We start from the raw sequence: 17,476 nt of genomic DNA, 5'->3' as shown, positions 1-17,476 counted from the left end.
GCAGAGACGTATTGATATTGAAGTTGATAATGATCTTGACGTCGAAATATCCCGATACTGTCTGTCACTTGTGGGCATCTTATCTTGGGCAAAAAGCGACGAATTGAAAGAGATGAAATGATATGTGATAAGAATGAACTGTGATGAAATGAAATGATCCCCGATTTGGGTGGTCCTGCCTGCCTGCCTGCCCGTCTGCCTGCCGTAGGCCTAAATGCGACGCTTGGTAACGATTCTGATTCTCACTCTCGTACTCATGCTCATACTCCTGGCTTGGCATACCATAAAAAAGTTATTAATTCCTGTACATATGTAGGCTGCGCATCCTTTCAGCACATCCTTTTGTCTCTCCAGTACTCGTCCAACCATCCCATTCAGAACGCCTGCCCAGGGTGTTGCTGGCTCGGAGGGATATAGTTGGCCCCCGGAATGGGGACGGCTTCGTATACCTGCTCACCCGGCGCCGCAGCCACGTGTGCGTGGAATCTCTCCTCTGGCGGGGGCGACATGGGCGGGCTCATCGCCCTTGCGGGCGGCGGCGAAGGACTTGTGAACATGGCTGATCTCTCCTGTGACGGAGATGGGAGGACTTCTACTGTATTGGTCGTGGGCGTCGCCTTTGTAAAGCGGCTAGGTGGCGCTTGTAACTTGAATGGGGAGGCTGTCGTGTTACTGGTGGCGGAATGAGGCGAGACGAATTGAGTGGGGCTTGATCCCTGCTCAGCAGCCGAGTAGGCGTCCATGGGAGTCTTGACCATGGTAGGGAATCCAGGTGTGCGAGGAGTCTGAGCAAAGCCCGGTGTATTGGGCGCAGACTGGGTTCGCAGCTGGGCAAGGTAAAGATCGGTGCGAGCGCGGTCTCGTGCGTCCATGGACTTTCGCAGACGGTTCTTGGACCAGAATCGGTAGAACACGATGCCGTAGATGGCGATGACAAGCACTTCGACGACGACTTCGATGATGCAGCAGATGAGCGACCAATCCTGCAGGCGGCAGACCAAAGCATAGTGGACGTCATCCTGGAAGAGCTGGCGTCGCTTGTTGTCCTTGCAAGACCAGCCCCAGAGATCCTGTCCACCACCCGAGGATTTACTCCCATGCAAGATGCCGGCGCCGACGAGCCACATGACGATGCTGAACATGAACCAGCCGACCGCAAACATGGTGTAATAAACGGCGACTTTCTCTGCCCGGCGGTGCCCGCCCCTGCAATAAGCCAAGATGACAATGATGGAAAACAACAGGGACACACAGGCAATGCTGAGGACGACAATCTGTGGCCAGATCTTCTGTTTCGGGGCCCAGGCGGGCAGGTTGTTGCGGTTGGGGAGGTTCCTCGTGGCGTGGAAGATGGTGAGCACGGTAGAGAGCATGGCGAGGACGATGAGTGAGCAGGAGAAGTTGACGCCTCGTAGGACCATCTTGGCCATGCGGACGCGAGTTTTGACTTTCTGATTGACAATGTTAATCAACGCTGCCTGGATGAGAAAATTGATTGGACTTACCAAATCGTTAGCCTGTTGGATCTCAGTCTTCAGTTCTTCCTTTTCCAAAAGCTGCTCTTCTCGGAATGTGGGCGACAAAGGATTCAGCATTCTGGATGCCGTGCCCGGTGTCTTCAGTGCGGATTTGAGTGGTTGTCCCGCTGAACCGTTGGGATCTGAAGTGATGTATACATTCTGTTCCACGGGCTGATTGTCTGAAATGTAGCCGAACCCAACGTCCGACGGCTTCGGGGCTTGACTCGTGCTGGCGCTCTCCATCTTGGACGACGGATCAGCAAACGGCGACTGGTGCTCCCCAGGGCCAGAGGCGGGTGAAAAGACGGTCGTGGCTTCGGCGAAGCGAGCTCGCCTCACCACGGGTTGGGTACCCCCAGCCGTGGAGGAACGCGTAGACGCTGTTGAATTTGTGCGTATCGATCGGGTCGTCGCTTTGATTTCGGATTTCTCGTCGAGGTCTTCAGCGCTGATATTGAAGCCCAGGCTGCGACGAGGACGTCTGGAGTCGGCGGTGAGGTCGATAGGTGAGACAGGTTCGAAGTTGGACGGCGCAGACATGATGTTGGTGGGACTCGACTAATCTTTATCGGAGGCGGCGATAGCGTCAAGCGAGCTCAGCCCAGTCAAGCGGGGTGGCTCCGGTGAGAGTAACGTGGGACAGGGATCCCCCAATCTGATTTGCAATTACTGTGCGCGTTGTCGGAATCGTCACTGGTAGCGGCCGATGCTGACGTGAGACGGGAGGCCTAAGATATACGAGATCGGAGTGATATATATGGTGCGAGAGGGCCTTGGTGGAATGAGTATGTCCGCTACGTCGTCGAGAACCAGCTCTGGATCATTTGAAGAAATGATATAGACAGACAGTGAGGTGGTTTGAGGAAGAGAATGAGATGGATGATGGGCGAGTAGGTCGAGTAATAGGTTGGCCGAGACTCGAGGGGAGCTGACCTGGGGCGCTTCGCCGGATCAAATGTGATTTGTGCGATCGACAAAGGCAAATGATCTCCAGCAGTAGAGACTGAGAGCTGCTTGTGTGCCTGGGATTGAAGGGTGGAACAAGCGTGGTGGCAGTTGGCGCTTTGCGGTCGGTGAATCGGCCGCGCGAGTCTGGTTCTGCTCTTCGGCCGTATGTAAGACCAACAATAGGATTGTGCTGGGCAGTGCTGGGCAACGGCTCTTCTGATGAGGGGCCAAGAACAAAATGAAACGTACTCAGCGAAGCCTGCGCGAGCTTGGAAATGAATCTCTACACAAAAAGAAAGGATTGAGGCCGAAGTTGAGAAGAAAAAGAGAAGCACGACGAGACGGATCTGCTTGAGTAAGTAAATGCGATTGTACCGCTGAGCTACCTTTCCAATAATCATTGACTACTATGTTAAGACGAAGCCATTATTTCCGATGATGGGACTGATGGGCGCTTGAATCGAGCCGCACGGGCGGTTGGATGAGAGTGAAAGCGAGCAGAGAACAGAATCCAGATCCAGGTTGGCAGCAGATGGAGTCGAGCAGCAGCAGCGACCGCGTGACGGCAAGAGGGAAAAGCAGCTTGGTTGGATGAGAGGCGTTATTGAAGCGCTGGCAAAGAGCGAATCAGGTGCCAGGCAGGTGGCTATCACATCCCCGGCCACTCAGCGTGCGCAGGGCCTTGCATGGCTCTGCATTAGACGCTTGGGACTGCCGAAGACCCTTCACCATCCAGCAAGTCAGGTGGGATCGATCAACATTGTTTCTATGAATGTACCCTGGCTGTACATGTGCCCTCAGGCAGACATGATGAGGGGACGAGGTACACATCATAGGCCTGCCCAAGGTGGTATGAAGGATGAAGTGAGAGATGGCCGATCAACCCGAAAATAATGACTTCGTCGTGCAGCTACGGTCTGGTGGCTTTGCCTCCTCTGCTGGGCTGCTGAGTGCGAGTACGTGATCAATAATCGGCCGATAGATTCCGTGTCCGCAGGCAGAAGATTACGGAGTACGGAGTACTGTGGCGCTGATGGCCCGCGTGCCGCTCCTCAACTCAGAGGCTTGTACGGAGTACCTCGTACTGGCGTGCGCATTGACTGCGTGCATGGTTGAAGTTCCAGCCCCGCAGCCAGGATTCCCCGGATCGTGCTTCCACCACTCTCTGTCCTTGGCACCTATTTTTAGGAATCCATGGGCGTCGTCCATGCTACGAGGACGGAGTACGTACAAGCACTGAGAAACTCGTAGGCTTTCCTGCAACCGCCACGGGTGGATCACCATCAAGAGCGCGTACGACCGAGATCGTCTTTCCTCGAGTCTTCTATGTTTGGACTGAGATTGTTTATTGCCGGCTTTTGTGCGCCGGGCATCTGCTATTTCATATTTAGCGCTTCCGATAAGGGGGATAATGTATGTTTTCTTCCCTTACTGCTGGAGCATAGTTGTGCTCTGCAATGGGTGTTCAGCACTTTCTTCACGGTCACCGCTCCGTAATGCCATGCAGTAGTTCCCTCCCACGAAGCTTTTTCTTCTCACTCCACAGTCGCCATATAAAAAGTTGATCCCAGGATGCTAACGTGCTGCACTGTCTGCCCCTCGTGCGAATGTCAAATAGCCGCCATCAGCAGCTCAATTTCTTCCCCACCCGCGCAAACCAGCAATCACACAGCATTTAGCAGAACGCGATCGGAGGTTGCGCTATCGCAAACTGCTCGAGGCCTTTGCTTCTAACCACTTTCTTGACTGGGCCGCTTGTCTTGGCTGCGCCAGATGGAAGCTTGATGATCAATACCTTTGTGGCCTTGCGTGTTGCCTCTTCGAGCCGCTTCTTCTCATCTGCTGCTTTGCGCTTCTCCTCTTGTCTCTTCTGCTTCCCGCCATCCCTAGTCATCATCCTGTTCTCGAGCTCTTTCGCTGCCGCTGTGCACCTCTCTCGTGGGAAATCGTGATGCTCCAATGTGACATCGACACGGTCCAGACCATCAGACCCGAGCTCTAGCAATGGTGTAGCCCACGGTTCTCTGGCTTCTAGTTGGATGGGCCAGTCAAAGTTGGTTATGTTGATGACCAGCCGTCTGAGTGCTGTTTGTTGTCTAACTTGTTTTAGTACCGCAGACCACTCGGCGTCATGTCTCAGCTTCCACTCACGGTCCGCCAACAATGAGGGCTCGCCGTATCCAAGATGACTGATTTCTAGGCTCACGATGCTTGAGCAAGCTGCCTCAGGGATGTTGCTGAGGAACTTTCTGAGGACGACGAAGCTGATGAAGCAGAATGTTGTTCTTGCGTACACGTACTGGGTGGCTTCGCGATTCATCTGGCGGCAGGAGAAGAGAAGAGAAGCCTCTGTCGATCCGCCTGTGAATGTGCCCTGGAGATGGTATCGTGGCGCCTGGTGTTTCTTCCCGGGCTCGCGCTTCTTCAACTCTTGAAGTTCCTTCTGAGGGTGGGTGCCAGAGACAATCACGCGGGCTTCGGGTACGACAAGGTCATAGATCCGATTCCTGATTTCGCCAGGCAGATCAAAGAAGCGAAACGGCCTGGCTGGCCGAGAAAGCACAGGCTTGGTGGGTTTCGTGACAGCACGAGCTGCCCGTGACGCGATACTGACTTGGACATTTGGGTATGGTGGACTTTGTGGCTGGACGACTGGCCAGAGATCATTTTGGTGGACGCCATTTGGAAGAGTGCGATCACGCTTCGGGAACGGAAGCCACATGCTGGCAATGCTTCTGTCGAATACCACAGAGATACTGGGTGATGCTGCGAGAGAGCCTCAACGAGACGATGAGAGCTGAGCGCGATGGGAAGGCTGCTTGACAGAACAGGCGTGAGGATCGGTTCCAATGATACCGAGAAAACAACGAGGTGGATTCTTTTCTGGTTTCTTGTGTCGATGTGAATGGTAACTAAGGTGAGTGAAACTGGGTTTTACTGGACCTAGCGGCTGCATAAAGTCCGCGCATGCACAGAACGGCCAGTGAATGGCGGGTGAATGGGGTGAAAGTTACTGGTGACAGCCGGCAAGTGTGACTCAGGAACAAAAGCAGCAATAAGAGGAGGGCTGCGCAGTGACTTGTCAGTTATTGACGGCGGAGGGAAACACTGGCAGACTCTGGAAGTGACTGATCGCTACAGTACTCGTGCAGGCATACCTGATAATGATATGAGTCAAACCTGTGGCTGAAGCTGGGTAGAAATCAGATATCACATTGAGCTTCGGAAACGGCTGTCGACTCAACGGCAAACCCACCACTAACCGAGCGCGGCTATCCACAAACAGAGGTTGCGGCTCGCGATTGACTAGATTGGCCTACCAGACTTTGCTGCTTAGACGAGGTCTAGCAGAGTTTGCCGAGAGTCGCTGGCAACATATATGCATCCAATTGATGGTGAAGGATGGGGTACGGCAAGGAACTTCAAGGAGTCTAATGTCCTAGGCCTTGCTTGTACTCCTACGTCCCCGTGTTTCGGTTCACAAAGATCAGCGTCCCGGAGACCTCCCCATAGAAAAAGCGGGGGCTCCATCAAACTCACTCTGACTCTGTGGTGGCACATCTGCAGATATTTGGCAACATGAAGTTGTGTTGAAGATGCAGTGTTGGCGATCTCAATGCAAGGCTTCCACGGGCGTAACTCAGACAACAGTATTTTGAGCTAGATCTCATTTGGGGACCTAGGTAGGTACGGAGTACTCCGTAGCGTTATTGTAGTTATTCCCCTCTCACGTGCCTCTCAGCTCCGCTTGAACTACGGGTGAGTAAACAAGCACATCCAGCAGTTCTTCCCATTTTCCTTCTTTCACCCGCATCTCAAAGATTGCAATACTTTGATGCTTGCTGTTCTGCTAAAGCTCAGCCGGCGACTCTTCGAATTCAACAAGCAGAAAAGCAGCGAAGCAGCGCCGTATATGTGCCTTGACACGTACTGGACGTAAGCACTCGCAATGGCTCTCGCGCCTGTTGCTGTATCGTATAACCAGCAGAATCATCCTCACCAGCATCAGCATCTCCACAAGCGCTCATGGAAGCACACCATCCACGTCATTATCCCGGGCCAGAAAGCCACGCAGCTCTCCATCTTCTGGAGAGGCGGAACGCTTAAACTGCCTCCCGCACCGCCAGCTCCAGTACTTGCTCACGGCATACCAGACGAAATTGTCGGCATTCTGGATTGCCTGAGATGTCCCGGTGGCCGGGGAGACGGGTAAGTTCCTCACGGCCATGGCGTTAAAGGGACCTGGAAGGTGGTGTCAGTGGCGACCTGATCTGCAAACGCAACACAAGGTGCGAGAAAAATGAAACTATGGCATTGACATGGATGTGTGTCTGTATGCGCCCACTTCCTCCGTTTCCCTCTCGCGGTCGGAATGAAGGACCAGACAACACAAGACAATGCAGTATAGTACAGCACCACAAAACACAGGACTTACCGTATCCGTCCGTGGGGCTCGGTCCCGTGAAATCCCAGATTGTGGACCAGTCGTTGCGTGGATACTGTCGGATCAAGGTCGAGTACCCGGGGATATCCTGCAGGAGGTAAGGCCTGTAACGCGATGCCATGTTTCGTCAGTGTCTCGGCATAGAACGTTATGGCAGCTGTCTGACAAACCAACCAGAACCATGATTCCCAGGGATGAAGCCTTTCGGAGAGTGAATGAATGCTTACCAATGAATCAGCTCGTGTAGAAGAATCGCCCCGGGACTGAGCATATAGTCGGTATCCCTATCGAGCATGTTCGAGCAGCTAAAGCCTTCCTCGGGATTGCCGTTCTCATCCAACGCCCATGCAGGGGGCTGCTCGATATCTCTGAGAGAGTAAAACGTCTCAAACGTCTGCGGACACAACGACATCAACCCCCGACGCCCATATCTCCGGGGATCATACAGCATGACCCCCGCCAAGCCGCCGTCGCTGCACTTCTTGTACCTGCTATAGCTCGGCGGTCCTGCATCCGGATTATCGCCCACGGCGATGGACAATTGCTCGAACTTCGGGTTCAGCCAGCCGTACGCGTCCAGCATTTGCAGATACTGTCCCACGGTCCGGGGTTCGAATTGCTGATTGAATGGGATGTTGGCAATGGTACGAAAAACGCGCTGGACGAATAGGAAGTCCGCGGGTGTAAAATAACGGAGGAAGTTCTCTTCGCAGGGAATGGTCGTGATGGCGACGAATCTGGCCATGGTCATTGCGTCGGCGAAGGCTTGTTGCATTTCGTGCACGGCTTCCTGGTCCGTGCCTTGCGGGAAGCGGAAGCTTACTGTCGCGGCTGGCTTTAGGGTCATCAAGAGGAGGAACAGGCCTGCTAGCCACTTCAGCATGTTGAGCATTGCCATTCTCAATCAGAAGCTAGAACTGGAGATGGAGCGGGCGAGTTCAAGGTGCGAGTGTTGGGAGTGCAGTGCAGGTAAGATATGTATAGGTTCGTCGACAATCCGCTGATGTGGTGGGGTTCTTGGTATATTGATATGGAGCATGTTACGACGGAAGGATAATGGACCTCTTATATGTATGCTCTTTGCGCCGTTCCAATCGCACAAACATCTTCACTGTTTGGACAACTGCCTCGTGTTGACAAAAGTGACCCGCCTGATCACTGCGTGGAGGGATTCACAGCAAGCAAGGCACGAGGCTGAAAATTTTCATACCCATCTGTAAGCGAAACTTCAAGGGATAGCATTGTCTCGTGATCGTATCTGTGAAGTGAAATTGAACTCTTGCCGTCTACACGAAAGCAGCGGTCACGAGGACTGCGTCTTCGCACTTGTCTTTTCCAGCTCGAAGTACCTGCTGACATTGTCGTCCAGATCGGCTTCATTAGTGCCTGGCAACGTCTTCTCCTCGTCCGTCTCCGCACCTTTGTTGCCCTCGACCTTTTCATAGAGCTCACGCAGCTCGTTGATTCGATCCTGGCGGTCCAAACCGGCATTGTACCCGAGATGTCTCTTCAGGACGACCCGTTCGTACCAGCTAAGGTGCCGAGGATGGACGGCGATGCCATGGTAGTCTTGAGGCCTGCCTTCGCGCACGAAATGCCAGTATCGTTCCTGCTCACGGAGATCCAAACCGGTCGTGTCGGGGATGAACAGCATTGTCAGAATGAAACCGATGAGCCCGAACCAGCTCACGACCTATTCTGCGTGTTAGTGTGTTCCTCGCAGAGGCAGACTGACTCAGGAAGTCACTTACCCAGAATTTCGTCCTTCCGCCAATGTAGTTGTAGAGGACGGTTGCAGCCAGCGCGCCCAGCTTGCCTACAGCAGCACTGATACCGTGAGCCGTGCCCCGCACCCGTGCCGGATACACTTCTGCGGCAATCAGGAAGGTGGTGGAGTTGGGTCCGAACTGGATCCAGAAGCTGCTGAAGAAGTAGATAAATTCAAATGCTTTCCCCCCTGCTCCTTTGACGTTGAGCACTGGATAGGCAATCGCGGCGATGATGAACAAAATGAAGGACATGATGAACCCTACAGCTTGCATCCTCTTGCGCCCGTATAACTTGTGGTCCATCAAAAGGGCGGCCAAGTAATATCCCACAAGCTCACATCCAATGTTGATGAGGTTGTACAGCCACAATGTCCCCACTTCGTCAGAGCTGGACGTAACGATCTGGAGGAAGACGTTTCGGAAGATCTGGTTGCCGTAGAAGGGGAAGTCGTTACAGAACCAACATAGACTTGTCGCTAGCAGTCGGTGCCAGTAGTGGTTCATTGTGAGTTTTAGAGAGGTGACGTCGTATCCGGTAATCTGACCCTTCTTCCTGGAAGCCTTGAGAGAATCATCCACTCCCCTCAGCTTGTAGACACGAATGTACAGGAAGAGAAGCAGGCACAGGACAGCAATGCCAAAGGAGATTCGAAAGGTTGCTTGCGCTGCGGCCTTGCCGTATTGAGGGTTGATGCTATGGTTGAAGATGAGCATGACCACGATGAGAACCAACTGGTTTCCCAGCTGGCCCCAACCTTGCATCAAGAATGCCAACGCGACGGAGCGTCCTCGATGTAGGCGATCTTGTCTTGAGGTTGCCGCACCATGAATCCCTTCCATCGCCGTAGACGAGGTCATGGGATACTCGCCCCCCACTCCGATTGAAAACCAGAAGAGACTGATTCCGTACATCACGGTCCAACCGGACAAGGTGACTCCCCACATGGATGTGAGCAGAATAGCTCCGGTCAACATGATGACCGCATCTTGAATGAGACCCCAGCGCCGGCCGATCCAGTCGCCGATGATACCAACCATGATTTGGCCGCCTATGATACCCAGGATCTCCATGTAGCTGATCGCCTGCACCATGGTCTTGTTGCAGATCTCGTGCTCGTCCCAGCAACGTGGCCAGACCACCTCCAGCAGAGGTAGAACATTTCCAACGGAGAATAACACGTATCCTTCAGTGAAGAAGCCAACTCCAGTAACAGCGTAGTTGCGGAGGTATCTGTAGAATGGGGCCAGAGGATCGTCTTTGAACATCACCCATATCTCCTTCACTTCTCGACTGGCTTCTGCGCTGTGCTGCTGGTTGATCCATTTGGTACGTTCACCAGTGGGTAAATCGGCCCTAGCACCAGGGTCAGATTAGTGTATATTCCTGTTGCTGTGGTTGAGATGAACCTGACAGGAGTAAACACGTACCAGTAAGTTTGATGGCTGTAGGCGTCATCAGGATACAACGTTTCTTTCAAGAGCGATTCGTGCTCAGCCGGTAGACCTTGGAACGCGACATCGCGTTCAGTAGGAGCAACGAGGGTATTTCGCCTCCGGTCCCCAAAGTCCTGAGTCTGCATTGTTGCACAACAGTAGCCCGCGTCAAGGCAAAGAATAGTCAGAGCAGCAGAGCTTCAAGAACCTGAAGATGACACCGACGCAGAGGCTGAAGTTCAGTCTCGCAGCCATCGCGTATATGTTCTTACGTGCATGATCAAGGACGGAACCTCGTTGAAAAGATGACGTTGACGCCATTCCCGTGTGACTTCTTCAAGGGAATCGACATGCACAAAATCCCATGTTTTGACCAGGCTGAATCGAATCCTGCCTCTAGATAGCTGACGAATTAGATGTCAGTTGTTTAGACATGTGCTTCCACGAGCAAAATGTAGTGGCAGAAAACGAAGATGTCGATGCAGCCCATTGACGCAGATCAGCGCGGTAAGGTGCTGTTTCGCTACATCCGTTGATGTCATGGACATTGGAATCTCGCGTGGTCGAATCGCATGTCATAAACGCTGCCAGGAACAGGCAGCCTCTCTGCAAGCGGTCATTCGCCCATTGGGGGTCATGCAGCACTTCGGTGCCGATCACGAAAGACAAGCGACCAAAGCTCGATCAAGCATCTGAGCTTGAACGAAGGGCATGTTGAGAGAGCCGACAATCCGAGGACTGAACGACTCACCGTAGTCTTGGCACAACGTACGGGCGCAGAGACCCTTCAAGCGCAAATATCGGAAATTCTCGCCCCCCACGCTTCGTGGTAGCGAAATGTACACGGCGTGGCTCAAAAGAAGAAATTCTATCTTTGCTACTTATTTCGAACGGCACAAAACGAGCCACGTATTGATTGCCGATCACCGATGCGTTCGAGGGCTATAGCGACCTAAAACATCCGTAAACTCGCGCAGACCCTCCTCTCACCTTCGGCCGAAGAACCCCACCATGAGTTCGCCAAAGATAGGTACGCATATACCACCGACCAAGTCACCAGGATTCTGCAGGACTCGTCTGACTGTACCAGCCATTTTGTCAGTCTTTGACAAAACCGGTCTTCTCGACCTCGCTAAGGGCTTGATCAAGAACAACGTGCGGCTTCTCGCTTCCGGTGGCACAGCAAAACTCATCCGTGAAGCAGGCTTTGATGTCGAGTAAAAGTCCCAAGATCCTGTAGCACTTGAAACCCCTACTGAGTCTCAGCAGAGATGTCTCGGCCATCACGAAGGCTCCCGAGATGCTGTCCGGTCGGGTAAAGACCCTGCACCCAGCAGTGCACGCAGGGATCCTAGCACGGGATCTTGCCTCGGACGAAAAGGACCTGGCAGACCAGAACATCAACAAGGTCGACTACGTGGTGTGCAACCTGTACCCGTTCAAGGACACTGTCGCCAAGATCAATGTCACCATCCCCGAAGCCGTGGAGGAGATCGACATTGGGGGCGTGACGCTGATCCGCGCGGCCGCGAAAAACCACTCCCGCGTGACCATTCTCAGCGACCCGGCGGACTACCATGACTTTCTGGAGCAGCTGGAACGCGGTGAAATCCCTGGCGAGAGCCGCCAGAGGTACGCGCTCAAGGCATTTGAACACACCGCCGACTACGACGCCGCCATCTCCGACTTCTTCCGCAAACAATACGCCGGCAACGGCGTGCAGCAACTCTCGCTGCGCTACGGCGCCAATCCCCACCAGAAACCGGCCTCGGCGTTCATGCGCCAGGGCACCCTCCCTTTCACGGTTCTCGGCGGCTCCCCAGGGTACATCAACCTGCTGGACTGCTTGAACGCGTGGCCTCTGGTGAAGGAACTCAAGCAAGCGCTCGGCCTCCCCGCGGCGGCCAGCTTCAAGCACGTGTCCCCCGCGGGCGCGGCCATCGCGGTGCCCCTCTCCGAGCGAGAACGCCAAGTGTACATGGTCGACGACATCGAGGGGATCGAGTCGTCGGGCCTGGCGCAAGCGTACGCCCGCGCCCGCGGCGCCGACCGCATGTCCTCCTTCGGCGACATGATCGCGCTGTCGGACAAGGTCGACGTGCCCACGGCGAAGATCATCTCGCGGGAAGTCTCGGACGGGGTGGTCGCGCCGGCGTACGAGCCCGAGGCGCTCGCGCTGCTCAAGAAGAAAAAGGCCGGCAAATACCTCGTCCTCCAGGTCGACGAGGGCTACGAGCCGCCGGCCCAGGAAACGCGCACCGTCTACGGCGTCAACCTGACGCAGGGGCGCAACGACGTCAAGATTTCCCCGAGTGAGACGTTCCACTCGATCATCCGGCCCAAGGACGCTGGGACACTCTCGGACTCGGCGCTGCGCGATCTCACCGTGGCCACCATCGCTGTCAAGTACACGCAGTCGAACAGCGTGTGCTACGCGCTCAACGGCCAGGTCGTCGGCCTGGGCGCCGGCCAGCAGTCGCGCATCCACTGCACGCGCCTCGCCGGTGACAAGGCCGATAACTGGTGGATGCGCTTCCACGAGCGCACCCTGGGAATCCAGTGGGCCAAGGGCGTCAAGCGCGCCGAAAAGTCCAACGCCATCGACATGCTCTGTTCGGGCCAGGTCGATGCCGATTTGAGTGATTTTGAAAAGGCCGACTACGAGCGGAACTTTGCCGAGGGCCACGTTCCCACGCCATTCACGCCCGCCGAACGCAGGGAGTGGCTCTCCAAGCTGAGCGAAGTGGCTGTGAGCAGTGACGCATTTGTACGTGTTGTCTTTCCTTACTGTTCCCGTCTTCACTCACTGACAGTTTATTTCCCCATCCTATAGTTCCCCTTCGTCGACAACGTCTACCGCGCCGCGCGAAGCGGCGTCAAATACATCGCCGCGCCCACGGGGTCCCAGAACGACGGTGCCGTCTTCGACACGGCCGAGAACCTGGGCATCACCTTTATCGAGCAGAGCACGAGGCTGTTCCATCACTAACTGAATGCCGCTCGAAACGGGCGTTGGGTACGCGCGGGGAATTGCACGCGGTACTGTAGCCTTAGGTTGGAGAGTACGGACGAGTCGACTCGGCATGACTGGGTGGCAGGTGCAAGGGATTAGCAACGAGTGATGCGCAATGAGCAATGAGAGCACCGGGAAGTAGGCCGAACTGCCGCGAAATGGGCTTCAACAACACCAACACCCGACGAGATCATTCTTGGTCGTTCGGGCTGAGCTGCTGTAGTGGTGCGGGCAGAGTGTGCAGGATGTACGGAATGGTGCATGCATGGCCTGACCGCACGAATTGGGGATTGACGGATACCCAACCTTCTTGGCGGAATAGATAAAAATTTATATTCTTCATTTGGCGGTAAGCAGTGGCACCGTTTGATGTAGCTCTGATCTTTGGTTTCTAACGCGAAAACAAGATCAACTCGGTGGCTGAGAGAACTCAGGCCCTGCGGTCCCTGTCATTAAGAATCGACGAGGTCGAAACCCGCGCAATTACCTAGGTAGCGATGGAGATGTATAGCGACTCACTAAGATTCAGCGAAGGATATTCGAAAGTTGCACGCATCGCCATTTTCTCGTGCTCGAGTCATGAATGCTTTCTCTGTCTAGTCATGCATTGTCTCCCGAAGCGAGAGTCCAGCAACTAAGTTATACGTCGTCCTCTCATTCGTACAGCCAGTCCAGTGGGTCCGTTTGTCTGCTTGACGGCACGTACTGCAGACTTGCTGTTCAGATCCTCTGTGAAGGATCACCTTCCGGGGTTTCCAGCGCTGAGGTCCCTCCTCACTCCAGCTTGCCAGGTTCCAGTCACGCGAGCCATTTGCTAGAACTTGGTCGGCTTGTCCTTGATGGGGACGTCTTTGCCAGTGGCGGATTTGTCTAGAATGAGAACAAACAAGTCAGCATGCCTGTCTTGAGCATTCCGAAGAGGATCAGTCGGGCAAGTGGATACGTACATTGATTCCGAAGGAAATCGCTGATCTGCTCGTCCTTGGCTTGTTCGATGGCAGATTCGTTGTCTTGAGGGCCTTGACCGAGGAACTTCTCTTGCACGAAGTCGATTCCTGCAAGGCATCGATCGTGTTAGCATGCAGACGACATCGACATAGACAAATCTGATCAGACGGGGTCCGCGAGAAGCGCACCCTTGTCTAGGTAGTCCTCGTTCTTTTCACTCTCACGCCCACCGCCGGCAGCAGAATTGAACTTGTCACCGAGCCCGCCCAAGAACCCACCACCGCCACTGCCAGAGCCGGAGCCGGAGCTGCTCTGCTGTGTGGTACCCTGTTTGTTGGCTTGTTCGTTATTGCCACCAGAGAAGCTGTTGAAGGCGCCTTTGAGTTGGTCCATGCTTGCGGGTTGGCAACGATACTGAAGTTCTGTCTAATGGATGATCTACGAGGAGTAAAGAAGGCAAATCTGGGTGCGGTTTATGGTTTGGGAGCAAAAAAGAAGGAACAGAGTGAGACAGAAGAAGGGGAAGGGATATAAACAGTATCACTTGGCAAGTCACAATTGACTCTGAGGTGGGTCACACGAGTGTCATAGGGAGCTGAGCATTCCGTGGCCAAGTGACATTTATGCCGGTCTGTGCTGCCAAGTTGCTTGGTCCTGCAAGAAGGAGAGGGCAAGATGAGAACAGGAAACCTGGTAAGAGCGCTGGCAGCAAGGATCTCGTGTTTGTAAGATGGGTATGTGCAGGAGCACACGAGCGACTGCAGGCGCTGAGAGGACGGAGAGGGGCAGCAGGGTGAGTTACGTCATGCAGCTCGGATCGGATGAACTTTGTTCGGCCCGTGCCCCACCAGCCACGCAGCCACTAAAGAAACCCTCGAGACCCTGGAACCCCTCGGTTCAGCTGGCGGCTGCTCAAGCACAGCCTCGCTTGACGCCTAGACCTGCGTCTACGGAGTACGGAGTACAGAGTACCTGATATCTTCAAAGCAAGGCAAGCTGAGTGCTGCAGTAAGCACACTTAGCGTAATTCGACGCTTTCTTGACTAGCCTCGCTGGTCCTTCTCTCAACCTCGGTGGTCTCTTCCAGATCGATTTCCTTTTCCCAGTCTTCCACAACATCTTGAGCTTGGGTCTTTTTCCGGAGCTTCTCCTCGTTCTCCTGCTTCTTCCTTTTGGCTTCTGCCAGGCGACTTCCTAGCACGGTATAAACCGGCCGCTGTCCAACGGGCTTGACTTGCGGTGCTGCCATAGGTGCTGCTCTCTTTGCCGCAACCTGCGACCAGCCACTGCTGATAGCTGAGGTCGTTTTGCCTTGTTGCTCAACAATTTGGGGCTCGAGATCCGAGGTGTCAAATTGACATAGAATGACTGAGGCGCCCATATCATTTTTGATCACCTCGCCGGCAATAGTAGGCTGGAGGCTTGTGAGGAGAGTGACCAGCTGATCAGGATTGACAGAAGACATAGTGGGGAGAAGTGCTACGCCCTGATCCTTGGACAGGAAAATGATGTCAAATTCCGTCGTCGGTGCTGATTTCTTGATCAAAGGCCGCAACTCGTCCTCTGTCAAGGCAAATTTCGGCTTGGTCAATAGAAGGCCGTTGTAGTCGTGCTTCACCTCGTCTGCTTTTCGTTCGGGGCCGGCGGTCATGGGAGCAGATACGTTTAACTGCGCTCGCTTGATCCTTGCGGCTTGAGCAAGAGTCTTCATTGGCGCACTCACAAATTTGGGGGTCTTGAACAATAACACGTGGCGGTGCGGTTCCGGGTCCAGGCTTTCTCCGTCGAGTCCGAAGTCTTCAGCCAGACTATGAATGAATGCTCTCTGGCGGCTCTTCATTGGCTTGAAGTGACATCTCTTCTCGTTCTCGTCTGCTGCAAAGACTCTGAGAATTTCTTCTTGCTTGTGTGACCATGCAACATCCTCCAGATACATTTTGAGAGTAGCGGTCGAATACGGGACATGGTCGTCGGTGTGGTCGTCCGGGATGTGAAGAGCCTCTGCAAGTTGGCGATTTCTGTGCAGCCGCGCACACTCGTCGTCGCATTTCAACGAAGTCTGCCGTCCTGTAGGCGCAGGTACACCGACACGGGCGTTGCATCTGACCTCTTCCTTCTTTCGCTGACAATCGCATGTAATGATGACTTTGAATGGACATGGCTTTTCTTCTTTACATGCTGACGGAGCATGGCAAGGCCTCTCGCAGGGATGTCCGCAAGTCTTCTTGGCCTTCCCACATGCCTGTTGGCAATGTTCATGTGCGTCTTCGCATTCACCTGGCTTGTGACACGTCTTACGACAGTAATGTGAGCCACACTTGAGGGTTTTACCGCAGACCAGCCCGCATAACACATCCGCTCGCCAACAAGGCTGGTTCTTCAGAGTCTTCTTGCCGCAGAGGCATTCTTTCTCGGTAAGAAACGGACATTTGGGACAGTCCTCGTCCTCGGCATGGCAGTTGTGCGCAACTGGAGGGTGTCCGCAGGCTTTGGCCCGATTACATGGAAAGTTACACGGTGGAGGTCGAGTGCCGCATGGCAGTGGTGCTTGGAGGACAGTTCTACCACAGTTGCATGAAATGTCGTCAAAGATTGCTTCTTTGCAGGTGCCGCATGGGCCTCGATGACACAGGTCCTGGCAGACGTGATTACCACACTTGAGCGGACGGCCACATGGCCGAGTACAGATGTGCTCTGCCTCAATATTGTCTTCCAGCACCCGCGTCAAGTTGCCAAGAGTTTTAAGCTTTCTCTTGGTAGCTTGACGCTCAGCGGCTTTGCGGTCTCCTGTACAACATCGCTCACCACATTCGTGTCGACCACAATTCAATGTAGCCTTGCACAAACGCGTGCACTGAGGCGATTCTTGTGCGTTCTGGTGGCAGATGACATCAAAGGAGTTGCGACCGCACCGGCATGGCTTTGAGATCTTGAGGTCGCAGGGGCTGCAGTCCCCGGTGTGACAGGTCTGCGTGCAGGAGTGGCCACATGGCAGTCTTCTACCACATTGTTTCTCACAGTTTGGGATGGGGTCGGTGCATGCTTTTCGGGGCTCATTTCCAAGCTCAGATAGAAGAGTCTTCCCGCAAGGGCAATGAATGACGACGTCGACGGACCTTGGGCAGTGCGGTGTAGCTGAATCCTGAGGATGACACGGCTTCCCACAGTGATGTACTCCGCAGTCCATCTGCCTGTCACATAGTTGGCCACAATCGAAAAGACCGATCCAGTCAGCACTAGCCCTCCCCTCTTCCTTGTCGTTGCATTGTATGGTTTTTTCGACCTTGCCACAGTAACACCGGGCATCGACCTCGGCAGTACAAGCACCGCAAAGGCCTTCATGGCAAGGTCTCGGGCAGGTGTGCTCTCCGCACGGCATCATGTCACCACAGACAGCTCC

At 54.2% G+C, this 17,476-nt stretch overlaps 7 protein-coding genes across 7 annotated transcripts; 1 reads left to right on the top strand and 6 right to left on the bottom strand.

Annotated features, from left to right (window-relative positions):
• Window positions 1-374: 374 nt before the first annotated feature.
• On the bottom strand, window positions 375-2,060 carry A1O7_01599 (uncharacterized protein; the record flags this gene model as incomplete). The annotated part of the gene is made up of 2 exons (XM_007755635.1): window positions 375-1,451; window positions 1,506-2,060. 2 exons carry the CDS (start codon window positions 2,058-2,060, stop codon window positions 375-377), a joined length of 1,632 nt encoding a protein of 543 aa, XP_007753825.1.
• Window positions 2,061-4,143: 2,083 nt separating this feature from the next.
• A1O7_01598 (uncharacterized protein) lies at window positions 4,144-5,190 on the bottom strand (the record flags this gene model as incomplete). Its single annotated transcript, XM_007755634.1, has 1 exon — window positions 4,144-5,190. One exon carries the CDS (start codon window positions 5,188-5,190, stop codon window positions 4,144-4,146), a length of 1,047 nt encoding a protein of 348 aa, XP_007753824.1.
• Window positions 5,191-6,492: 1,302 nt separating this feature from the next.
• A1O7_01597 (uncharacterized protein) lies at window positions 6,493-7,795 on the bottom strand (the record flags this gene model as incomplete). Its single annotated transcript, XM_007755633.1, has 3 exons — window positions 6,493-6,710; window positions 6,904-7,016; window positions 7,140-7,795. 3 exons carry the CDS (start codon window positions 7,793-7,795, stop codon window positions 6,493-6,495), a joined length of 987 nt encoding a protein of 328 aa, XP_007753823.1.
• A 420-nt stretch (window positions 7,796-8,215) lies between these two features.
• Window positions 8,216-10,261, bottom strand: A1O7_01596 (uncharacterized protein; the record flags this gene model as incomplete). The annotated part of the gene is made up of 3 exons (XM_007755632.1): window positions 8,216-8,605; window positions 8,664-10,035; window positions 10,110-10,261. The coding sequence occupies 3 exons, from the start codon at window positions 10,259-10,261 to the stop codon at window positions 8,216-8,218; spliced, it is 1,914 nt and encodes a 637-aa protein (XP_007753822.1).
• An 865-nt stretch (window positions 10,262-11,126) lies between these two features.
• Window positions 11,127-13,104, top strand: A1O7_01595 (bifunctional purine biosynthesis protein ADE17; the record flags this gene model as incomplete). Its single annotated transcript, XM_007755631.1, has 3 exons — window positions 11,127-11,332; window positions 11,385-12,882; window positions 12,949-13,104. 3 exons carry the CDS (start codon window positions 11,127-11,129, stop codon window positions 13,102-13,104), a joined length of 1,860 nt encoding a protein of 619 aa, XP_007753821.1.
• Window positions 13,105-13,942: 838 nt separating this feature from the next.
• Window positions 13,943-14,469, bottom strand: A1O7_01594 (uncharacterized protein; the record flags this gene model as incomplete). Its single annotated transcript, XM_007755630.1, has 3 exons — window positions 13,943-13,998; window positions 14,076-14,183; window positions 14,265-14,469. 3 exons carry the CDS (start codon window positions 14,467-14,469, stop codon window positions 13,943-13,945), a joined length of 369 nt encoding a protein of 122 aa, XP_007753820.1.
• Window positions 14,470-15,094: 625 nt separating this feature from the next.
• A1O7_01593 (uncharacterized protein) lies at window positions 15,095-16,012 on the bottom strand (the record flags this gene model as incomplete). The annotated part of the gene is made up of 1 exon (XM_007755629.1): window positions 15,095-16,012. The coding sequence occupies one exon, from the start codon at window positions 16,010-16,012 to the stop codon at window positions 15,095-15,097; it is 918 nt and encodes a 305-aa protein (XP_007753819.1).
• Between the last annotated feature and the right edge of the window lie 1,464 nt (window positions 16,013-17,476).

The sequence above is a fragment of the Cladophialophora yegresii genome (genome assembly GCF_000585515.1).
Source record: "Cladophialophora yegresii CBS 114405 chromosome Unknown aczIN-supercont1.1, whole genome shotgun sequence".
NCBI classification, from domain to species: domain Eukaryota; kingdom Fungi; phylum Ascomycota; class Eurotiomycetes; order Chaetothyriales; family Herpotrichiellaceae; genus Cladophialophora; species Cladophialophora yegresii.
The sequence above is the reverse complement of the archived record's forward strand: the minus strand, read 5'-3'. Positions and strand labels throughout refer to the sequence as shown.